Source organism: Nicrophorus vespilloides, unplaced genomic scaffold, assembly GCF_001412225.1.
Source record: "Nicrophorus vespilloides isolate i.1.1-1 unplaced genomic scaffold, Nicve_v1.0, whole genome shotgun sequence".
In the NCBI taxonomy this organism is placed as follows: Eukaryota; Metazoa; Arthropoda; class Insecta; order Coleoptera; family Silphidae; genus Nicrophorus; species Nicrophorus vespilloides.
In genome coordinates, this window is record NW_017100096.1 from 23,659 (window position 1) to 35,014 (window position 11,356).

The 11,356-nt window shown below is 34.4% G+C and overlaps 2 protein-coding genes across 3 annotated transcripts; both read left to right on the top strand.

Moving 5' to 3' along the window:
* Nucleotides 1-43: 43 nt before the first annotated feature.
* On the top strand, nucleotides 44-3,076 carry LOC108567768 (venom carboxylesterase-6-like). Of its 2 annotated transcripts, none has more exons than XM_017928419.1 (10): nucleotides 44-306; nucleotides 1,032-1,175; nucleotides 1,233-1,371; nucleotides 1,433-1,627; nucleotides 1,682-1,878; nucleotides 1,929-2,094; nucleotides 2,153-2,316; nucleotides 2,372-2,522; nucleotides 2,583-2,718; nucleotides 2,810-3,076. In XM_017928419.1, the coding sequence occupies exons 1-10, from the start codon at nucleotides 124-126 to the stop codon at nucleotides 2,991-2,993; spliced, it is 1,659 nt and encodes a 552-aa protein (XP_017783908.1). In that variant the 5' UTR covers nucleotides 44-123; the 3' UTR covers nucleotides 2,994-3,076. The 2 variants fall into 2 exon arrangements, with proteins under 2 accessions (XP_017783908.1, XP_017783909.1); XM_017928420.1 differs by lacking the exon at nucleotides 44-306 and adding an exon at nucleotides 432-630.
* A 3,426-nt stretch (nucleotides 3,077-6,502) lies between these two features.
* Nucleotides 6,503-11,330, top strand: LOC108567753. The gene is made up of 17 exons (XM_017928397.1): nucleotides 6,503-6,556; nucleotides 6,622-7,073; nucleotides 7,127-7,351; nucleotides 7,411-7,586; nucleotides 7,641-7,835; nucleotides 7,890-8,241; nucleotides 8,299-8,489; nucleotides 8,544-8,678; nucleotides 9,037-9,104; nucleotides 9,152-9,450; nucleotides 9,506-9,655; nucleotides 9,712-9,936; nucleotides 9,989-10,164; nucleotides 10,220-10,414; nucleotides 10,470-10,821; nucleotides 10,875-11,065; nucleotides 11,123-11,330. Exons 2-17 carry the CDS (start codon nucleotides 6,648-6,650, stop codon nucleotides 11,259-11,261), a joined length of 3,495 nt encoding a protein of 1,164 aa, XP_017783886.1. The 5' UTR covers nucleotides 6,503-6,556; nucleotides 6,622-6,647; the 3' UTR covers nucleotides 11,262-11,330.
* Nucleotides 11,331-11,356: the final 26 nt, after the last annotated feature.

The window sequence follows — 11,356 nt, forward strand, 5'->3', positions numbered from 1 at the left end:
CAACTTTGTAAATAATATTCTAACAAAACAGATAACGTAATAATTAAAAATTACTTGTTATCTCTTGACTTTGCTATCTATATAAAACGCAAAAGTTGTTGAAATTACGTATTAGTTTCAAAAATGTTGCATTTATTGATGTTAGTAATTTTACGAGTTGCTGCTTCCGAAGATGAAGGTCTTTTAGTGAGCACACGCAACGGAGATATCCAAGGGAAGATGATGGAAATAAAGTCGGGGAACGAAATTAGGGCTTTCTTGGGAATTCGATATGCAAAGCCACCAATTGAAAACTTAAGGTTCATGGTAATGATTTTATTATTATATTGTTTAAGAAAACTAAAAATAAACAAACAACATTCAATTGGAAATTGCATGCGCATAAAAAAAAACAGGTTTTGTTCGTTGGTTATATAAGAGAATAAACGCATTAAGTGCACTTTAGTTAACGTAATGTGGCTACCGTTACTGTTGGCTTCGGCAATCGCTGCCTCCGACGAGAGTCTTATAGTCATCACCCACAATGGGAAGATTCAAGGAAAGTACATGCCAATCAATTCCGGCAAAGAAATCAGAGCCTTTCTTGGTGTTAGATATGCAAAGCCTCCGATCGGGGAATTAAGATTTATGGTAACGTTTCAAATATAATAGAGAGAGAAAAAACTGAACAAACCAAATATGAGATCTGAAACATTTGAACTGTAATCATAAATAATGTATTCTCACTCAATTGCAAAGCAAAATTGTTTATAAATAACTTTTGTTACTTGCTTTAATTATTTCTCACATAATTAAAAAAAAAATCCACGTAATTATGATTCAATTGACGTACTTCCCGAGATCTAAACTAATATCATTATTATTAATATAATTCAAAGTCCATATGTATATTTGTTTATTTAAAAATATTAATTGTTACTATTTTTTATAAAAAAAAATACTGATTTTAACATTGTTTAATTACAACAAATCAGTTTCTTGACTTTTTGTTAGTAACAGTAGACAAATCAGTATATAAATCTAAACTTTAGCCTCCGCAACCGTTGGAGAAATTGCAAGGTGTGCAAATGGCAACAACAATCCACGCATCTTGTCCGCAAGTAATTACCTACATACCAGGAAGCCAGTTCGAAGGTGAAGAGGACTGTTTATATCTCAACGTATATGCACCAAAGGTTTAAATGAAAAATTGAATTAAAGCATCATCATTATATGAACGATCAATCCAACAGGTTTCCAATAAACTTTTACCGGTTATGGTGTATATACATGGCGGAGGATTTCTGTTTGGTGGAGGAAACACACTTACCCATGGACCAGACAAATTACTCGATGAAGAAATCGTATTGGTAGTAATTAATTATCGATTAGGTAAATCACATAGGACATTTTGGAAAAGAACTTTAAGGAATATACATTATTATGCAATAAGGTCCTCTGGGTTTCTTGTCAACCGCAGATGAGGTAGTCCCAGGCAACAACGGTTTGAAAGATCAGACAATGTCGTTGCGTTGGGTGCAAGAGCATATTCAATATTTCGGTGGAGATCCAACGCAAGTAACTATTTTCGGTGAATCTGCCGGAGGCGCTAGCACACACTTCCACGTCATCTCTTCACTTAGTAAAGGTAACGATTGTAGATGTTAATAACTAACAGTTAATCGGATTTCATAACATTTAGGTTTATTCCAAACGTCAATTTCGCAAAGTGGATCTGCTTTTTGTCCTTGGGCTTTGTCTTCGCCAAGAGAAGCTTACGATTTAGGTAGAAAAATAGCCAAGCTTTTGGAGTGTCCCACTGAAAGTAGCGAGGAAATGGTAAAGTGTTTGAAAACAATTGACGTGAAGAGATTTTTCCAAGTCCAAGCTCAATTTTTGGTAAAATTAAATTACTTAAAATATATAAATAATTTATTTAATTAATTTAGCATTGGGACGTTGATCCTTTGACAATATTTGTTCCTGTGATCGAAATTGATCATGACGGTGCTTTTATATCGAAACATCCAGAAAACATTATAAAATCTGGTGAAGTAAATCGCGTTACTTGGATAACCGGATTGACAAAGGACGAGGGAGCGATAAGATGTTGCGGTAATTTGTTAATCATTATTTTTGTATCATTCAAATGATTGTAGTGATTTAATTGCAGGAATTGTTGGCCGTGGACGCTTCGATGAGTTTAAGAGAGACTTTGATAAAATTACTCCAGCTTCATTGTTTTATAAAGGAAGAGTGTCATCTGAGAAAACGTACACTAAGAAAATTCGTGATTTTTATTTTAAGAAAGAATTTTCTGTGCAGCAGACTACTCACGTAAATGATGCTTTTGCTATTTCATAATACATAATACATGTTTTGTTGATTTCAGATGTATACAGATGGTTTAATTTTGATGAGCTTACAAAAAGCTTTGAATCTCCATAGGAAGTACTCCAAGATTCCGTTATATTTTTACTTATTTAATTATAGTGGTTCGATGACTTTCACAGAAATCTTTGGCGATAAGGATAACGATTATGGTTAATCGTATTGATCAATCATATTGATGCAAATGAAATAATTTTTTGTATATTTTGTAGGTGTATGTCATGCAGATGAATTAATCTATCTGTTTCCATACGAGGACGTGTTCTTCGGTGGAAGAAAACCGTCGGAAAACGATGTGTTAATGACGAAAACGCTGACTAAACTTTGGACTAACTTCGCTAAATACAAGTGCGTATTATTTCAGAGTGGTTTAATTAGAGTATTAATTACGGCTGGGAAGTGAGCCAGGAACAGTTTGAAAGCACTTGATTATTTTTAGGCAACCAACCGTGAGTGACTCAAATTGGTCGCACGCCCAATGGGAGCCGGTCCAGACTGATAGCAACGAATACTTTTACATCGGAGGACCTGATGAGTTTAAAATGGATGCAAATATGTTCCCGGAACGCGTGCAGTTCTGGAACGAATTGCAGGCTTCGTCAGAGTACAAGGACGAACTGTAGAGATTTATACTACATACAAATATTTTTTCTTTTAGTAGTAGAAGTAGCAAAGATTGTGCAATAAAGATTATTTGAATAAGTAATTGTAATGATTGGATACTTACATAGGAAGGCGAAGTAGGACGCCGAGTGGCAAATGAACTTGATGAACGGCTTCCTCATCGTTTGCCCTATGAGCGAGTGAGGTGCTATGATGTATCCGATCGAGAAAATCGGGAAGAGAATACCGATCCGCACTATTTCCAGGGCCTGCAGAACCATGTTCTTCCGCCGGAAGCCCGGTAATCCTTCGTACCATATCGACGCCAGCAGCTGCTGCACGTTCGAGTGCGCCACGAACTGAAACACAAAAATTTATTCAGTTCCTTCTTGATAACATTTTATCGTCCATTATTGAACCTACAGACGTTGCATTATAAATAAAATACAAAATTAAACAAAGATACATTTTATTTATAGATGATTAATTCAAAAGTTCAAATGTTAAACACGTATTTACTTGCAATTGCTTTCGTTTCTATCTCTAACAGTAAATTATATAAATTCATACACAACATTATTGTTTTGTAATGGAAAACTCAAATTTAAATATCCTTCCAAATTATTTTAAGTAAAAGTATAGAAACACATGATTTTTTTCATTACATCATATAATATTTACTTGATTAAAATCTACTGTCCTGTTTTTAATAAGAATTTTTATAAGAAAATATCTTGGTGATATAATAAAGACAGCTATAGAGAAATACCACCCCTTATGCCATCATATTCTTAGGTTGTTATAGTGATATGAAGAAGTTCAGATATATTAAATTATTTCATATATATATACTAAAGCAATTGTTATATTTTGTAACTTTTGTATAAATATTTGCAAATAATTGAAAAGATATTAGATGGTAATATTGTTCTGATGTTAATTAAAATGTTTACAAATTAATAATAAAATATGATTTCTTAATAGTAACAAACATTTATTACACACATATATTAACAGAGTTATTTATAGATAACAAAGTTTAATTAATAATAAAATTTAATTAATAAATTATTATATGAAAACAAAGAATAATTATATTCAGACTTGAAATACATTTATATATATATAATGCAATTACGATAATAATGATTAAAAACAATAAACGCTAATTAGTTTTAATTGCATGGATTCATAATAGAAATTGCCAATATTTATATAAATTTATTTCAACATCAGTGCAATATGAAAAGTTTTTCCAACCTTTATTCTATGAATGAAATCAATACAAATAGCTGCAAAGGTCAACGTTCTTTACAAAAGAAAAATGTTGTCTCACTGAATGCCAACAACCTTGCGTTTCAATAACTTAGACTAGTAATCATACAGTGGGATGTATTTTGTTTCAAATCTATGCAGAGAAGATAATTGTGTGTTTATATAGACAATACAGATGATAATTGTCTCCAGTTTCACTTCTCTATTATTAAAACACTGAAATTTGTCGTGTAAATTACGAACAATAAGATTCAAATACAGAATAAAAACTACTAATTTAATGTTCGTTTTACGGAACAGTTTTACTCAAACTATACTTAACATCAAAATTTCAATAAATTATAGAAAATATGATTATATTACTTCGGTTAAAGTTACCAATTGTATTAAAGTCTCGATATAACAAAAAACATAATTTCCAATCTCTTTAACGTAAAAATATTAAAATTTTAAGATCAATCCAAGTTCTCAAGAAAACTCAATCAATAGATTTCAAAACTGTTAACAAATAAAATGTAAATCTTCTGATATAGAAAAAATACAATATGTTTGTATGTACAATTGAAATATGGGAAAAACTTTAAATTATTATTTTAAAAACTCTAATATTATCTGTGTTACATATATAATATCGAATTTTTTCATTCATATCATTTTGTTTACCGAAGTTTTCATTATAAAATAGTAGTTTTATAAAAATGCGACCTGTAACATGTAGATTATTATCATATAACACTGAAATTCATTTGATGTTTTTCTGTTTTGCTTTTCATTATATGCAACCGTGTTTTAAGCTCGTTGATGTTCTAATCTGACCGTGCTGTGCAGAATAATTATTAGTATCATAGGTGTTATCCGCTGACCTAGATTTAAAATGGCAAAGCTGTTCATCATTAGCTGCACACTGTTTGCCATTAATATTGGCTATTAGATAATTAATAACTTCAGTTATATCTTACGATCTGTAATCCAGATGGACTACAATTATATGAGATAGGAGGAGGATTTTCAACAACGCAATTTGAAATTGCATCCAATCTGTTGTTTTTTTTTCAGGAAAGAATCATTCCTTGATTTGTTTCCTATTGGTAACGATGATTACCGCATCGTGTTTACGTTTGCGTTGTATACGAGTGTGTTATAGTTTTATAGGTCAGGTGAACGGGTTTATTGCCCCTTTAATGTATTGTAATAATAGGGCAGTGTGTAAATTGCAGTCGCTGAAGTCCTTAATGATTGCAAGCCCTACTTCTACGGTGGTACATGGAGGTACCGTAAAATGGCAACCCACTTTAGGGCTGTTGACATTTCCAAACAAAATATACAAGAGTGCCCCCTTCTCTTGTATTCAGTTAAATTTTTTAATATTAATTCCATCTGCAAATCCATTAAAGTGTCCCATTACCTGCTGCCTACATGAAGACTCGCAACCATCGTACAAAGAAGTTTCTTCTTACACTCCTCCTCGTTACGGACTTGAGTAATGGCAGGATCAGCGTTCCTCGCCATAAATCTACATAAACGTCCAGACAGCGTGTAATTTTTGCACTCCGGTAAACGAAAAACATAATAATATCTTACCTATAACACTGATCCAGAGCAGTGGCAATTTTAATGATATGATCGGAAATTGAGCCGGGTTTCAAATTTTCTACACCATAAGCGTCTTTGAACGACTGAACTTTACACCAGACTATGTCTATGATCAAAAATAAACTCAGCACTATAATCAAAGTCTTTTCTTGTAATCATGAACAAAATAATAAAATAAGTAAAATCTAAAAAATTAATAATAATTTAAATTTCAACTTTGGTGTATCTAATCCATTCCAGATAATTTCCACATTCAAATAACTATTGAGAATCAGTGCGAAAAAAAATTCGCAAATAATAAATGAAATCCGCTAATCAATTATTAACGATGAAAGTAATATCAAGTACTCGAGCAGATTTGGTCCCAATTGTATTATTTTTTTTAAATTCATTAAATAAACTGATAAGAGGAAAGTCCATGCATCTGGTTATTTTGGAAACGACGATAAGTGGAACAAAGTTGCGCCGTCATCTAATTAGTATAATGAAAACATGTTTATAAAAAAAATTGGAAGAATCTCTATTGTTCAGTGCAAAAAAAAATAATCTCCAATTGGACAAAGATAAATTAGCGGAAGTTCAGAGGTGGTGGGAGTTGATGTCTGATCTGATCCTTTATATAGGATGTAACCAATTCAAGGTTCTCAATTCGCCAAAATGAACGCGAAAATAATTTGGCTTTTCGCGATTCTAAGCTTGGCCAGTGCCAACTCAGGTAAACTTATTTAATTTAATTCAATTCGAAAAGTATATAGTAATCATTTAAATGAATTGTTTCAGATTATTATACAAAGGTACGAAATGGAATGCGTGATTTGTTTAAAACTGGAAAAACTAACAAGGCATTGGAAGAGACCGTCGGGAAAATGGGATTGGAGCATTTCATGAGGTTCGACTACAAGGATTATTTCCCCGAGAGGAGTTTGATCTGCGAAGGATGTGAGGCTATTTTGGATGCTCTCATCCAAGAGAGACGCAACGGCACGGATCGGGAAACGTTCGTTGAATATTTAAAGGACGTCTGCGTTCAATTGAATATCCAAGCAGATTATGTTTGCGAAGGGCTATTGAACAGCAACGTCGATATCATCATGTACATCATCGATAATAAACCAGATCTTGACGGTCATTTGGCGTGTCCAATGGTGCTTCAGAGTTTAGGATGCAGGGAACACGATCCGGTCGAGTGGAACATCGAAATACAAGGAAAAAACACAGTGGAGAAACAAAAAGTATTACATTTTGTATGTGATTAACAAATTACTATTATAGACTTTCATTATAGGGAAGCAACGAAGAATTTAAGATTCTCCAAATTTCCGATATTCACTTCGATCCAAACTATCAGGAAGGAAGCTTGGCTAACTGCAATCAACCAGTTTGCTGCGAATTCGACAGCGGACTTGTAGAGAAACCTGAAGATGCTGCAGGAAAATGGTCTGAATATAACAGCTGCGATACTCCACTAGATTTGGTCCATGCCACTTTCCGTCACATCAATAAACAACATGTATGTACAAATACAAATTTATTTGATTAATTTATTGTTAATATTTTAATACTTTTCAGGACGATTTCGACTATGTTTATTTTACCGGTGACATAATCAGTCACAGAGTTTGGGCTACGGACGTCTACAACAACACTAAAGACATGATCACCATCCTGGATGCCACTTACAAAGCTTTTGGCGACATTCCAGTTTTCCCAATTCTAGGCAATCACGAACCGCATCCATTGAATGTGTAAGTACTAACATCGTTTTATATCCGGCAATCTCTTAATTATTTTATTTGCAGTTGGTCGTCGGAGGGTGTAACAACCGAGGCGATCTCTACTCAATGGGTTTACAATTTAATCGCGGAAGAATGGGGAAAATGGTTACCTGAGGAAACCAAAGAAACAATTCTCAAAGGCGGTTACTACACTGTACTTGTGAAACCAGGTTTTAGGATCATCGCTATCAACAGCAATGTTTGCTATACTTTCAACTGGTACGATCCGTTAAATGAATTTTAATTATAGAAATACTAATTGTAATTATCTAGGTGGTTGTTGTTCGATGAAGTTGATCCATTCGGTCAACTGCAATGGATGGAAGGTGTCTTGAACGAGGCCGAGAAAAGTGGAGAATCCGTTCATATTCTATCGCACGTTCCTTCTGGCGATTCCACATGTCACATCCCGTGGGCAAGGGAATTCAGGAAAATCATTCGCAGATACTCGAACACTATTTCTGCTATATTCAATGGACACACTCACGAGGACGAGATGATCATTTACTACGATGAAGAGGAACCCACCAAAGCAATCAACGTTGCCTTCAACGGCGCCAGTATAACCAGTTATGCGGACAGGAATCCAAGCTACAAAGTGTATTCCATCGATAAATCAAATTTCGTAAGTGCACTGAAGTTTCTCAAGATTCTGCTTACATAATCCTGATAACAATTTTAGAACGTCCTCGATTTCGATGAATGGATATTCAATGTCACCGAGGCCAACTTGACTCCTCATCAAGATCCCGTATGGTACAAATTGTATTCTTTCAAACAAGCTTACGGAGTCGACAATATGGAACCTCAATCTCTTGCAGATTTGACTGTAAGGATGGCAAGTGACCATAATCTTTTGGACGAATATTTTAGGTAAAAACATCCGATTACATAATAAAAACCCAAATCTTATAATCGTATTTACAGATTTAATGTTCGAGAAGCAGATACGGCCATGGCCAAGGGATGCGACGATAACTGCAAAAAATTCAACCTTTGCGAAATGGTTACTGGTCTTTACGGCGACACCACGCAATGCGATGCTTTGATGAGTCAATGGAAGTAATTTTATTTGTTTTAAAATAAGAACATGTACTTTGATTGATATTATACTTTCTTGTCTTGAATAGCATAGTTATTCTCTTAAAAGACTTACGCAAATAAAAACCGATAGATAGTATCAATCTAATTATAATTTGTTTTCATCAATAAAACCTATTGCAAATAAAAATTGCTCACTTTATCTCCTTTAATCCATGATTGTACCGATAATCACGGCTGATAAAATTGTATGTATCGATTTCACAAAAAAAAATAAATAAATCAAATAATAAAGAAAATTCTTTAATCGCTTCTGATCTATAGTGGGGGCATATTAGATTTATATAAATAGAGTCCTATTTCATCATTTGCTTCACAGCTCATTAAAAATGTTAACAAAACTTTTTGTGTACACATTAATTATTGGCTTTGTTGTAGCCGAAAATGGTAATTAATTATAATTCTTATAACTCCATTACTTCCTTTTGTTCTAGACTCTTCAGCAAAGTTACAAAGAGGTATTAAAGAATTGTTCGAAACTAAAAGGACCTCGCAGGAGTTGTCCGAGGTTGTAAACAGGATGGGATTGAAACATTTCCTCAAATTCGATGCTAATAAATATATCGAGTCAAGTTTATTATGCGAAGCATGTGAAGCTATTTTGGACGCTTTAATTGATGAAAGACGAAACGGCGCTAGCAAAGAAGCCCTTGTCGGTATATTGTATGAATTCTGCAAAGACAATAAAATTCAAGCTGATCATATTTGCGACAGTTTACTCAACATGAATGCTGTGAGTATAAAATTGAATGAGTGAAAGAATTAAATTCAATAAATATACTTTTAAGGATATTGTACTTTACATCATCGACAATAAACCGGATTTGAACGGAGCCTTTGCTTGTCCGACACTTCTGCAAAGTTACGGCTGTCGTGGAAGCGATCCCGTCGAGTGGGACGTAGAAATAAGCGATGGAAAAACTGTTTCCAAAATAGAAGTATATATTATTTCTTAATTCTTATGCAACGAGCAGTAATAATTCTTTTCCGATAGGGAAGCAACAAGTCCTTTAAAGTGCTCCAGTTTTCTGATATCCATTACGACGCCAACTACCAAGTTGGCAGTTTGGCTAATTGCCCGTATCCAGTATGTTGCGAGTTTGATAGTGGAGAGCCTTTAAAGCCCGAAGACGTTGCCGCCGGAAAATGGGGCGAATACAGCTGTAACACACCTATGGACACTTTGGAGGCCACCTTCAAGCATATTCTTAAACAACACGTATGGATTATTCATCAGCAGTAATTATGTTACGTATACATTCATATTTTAGGAGCAAATTGATTACATTTATTTCACGGGCGATATTATTGGACATAGAGTTTGGGGTACTGATCCTTTCAACAACACGCAGGACATGATCAAAATTTTGGATACAATTCATAAACATTTTGGTAATATCCCTGTATTTCCCATCTTAGGAAACCATGAACCGCATCCAGTCAATGTGTAAACACTAGTTGATTTATTTTTTTGTCGAAACAATTAAAATTTTAAATTACAGATGGTCCGCTGATGATGCTATTCAAGAGGAATTCTCAACGCAATGGGTTTTCAATGTATCTGCTAAACATTGGTCAAAGTGGTTACCAAAAGACACTCAAGAGACTATATTGAGAGGTGGTTATTATACTGTACTTGTGAAACCAGGCTTCAGGATTATTGCAATTAATAGCAACGTGTGCTACACATTCAATTGGTAATGCGCATAAATCTTCTGATCTATCTACATGTTATTATATTTCTAAACGCAGGTGGCTTTTATTCGATGAAGTTGACCCTTACGGTCAGCTCCAATGGATGGAAGGTGTATTGAATGAGGCTGAAAAGAAGGGCGAAGTAGTTCACGTTTTATCGCACGTCCCGTCAGGTGATCCCACGTGCCATTTGCCCTGGGCAAGGGAATTCAGAAGGATCCTCCGCAGATATTCCAACACTGTTTCGGTTATCTTCAATGGACACACTCACGAGGATGAAATGGTAATTTACTACGATGAGAAAGATTCCGCAAAACCAATTAACGTTGCTTTCAATGGTGCGAGTCTCACCACCTATTGGAACCGTAATCCCAGCTACAAAGTCTACACCATCGACGAAAAGAGTTACGTAAGAGTAATCGTGCATCACACGTTGAACACATGATTCATAGTAATTTTCAGGACGTCCTCGATTACGAAGAGTGGGCTTGCAATATTACGGAATCAAACTTAAAACCTGACGAAGATCTGACTTACAACAAATTGTACTCCTTCAAGGATGCTTACGGTGTGAGCGACATGAGTCTCCAATCATTGTCAGATTTAACAGTCAGAATGGCAAAGGATCACTCGCTTTTAGATGAGTATTACAGGTATTTCGTGTTGGATTTATAGAGGATTTGCGCATAACACAACATTTGCTTGTTTAGATTCAGCGTGAGGGAAGCCGGACCGGCGATGGCCGACGGCTGCGATGATGATTGCAGAAAATTCAATTTATGTGAAATGGTGACAAGCCTTTATGGAGATACCAAACAATGCGATACATTATTGGCTCAGTGGGATTAGGTTTAAATTTATAATTATATTTATATAATTTCAAATAATTTCTTGTAATAGAAAATACTACAAAAATAATAATCACAGAAAATAACTGAGTGTTT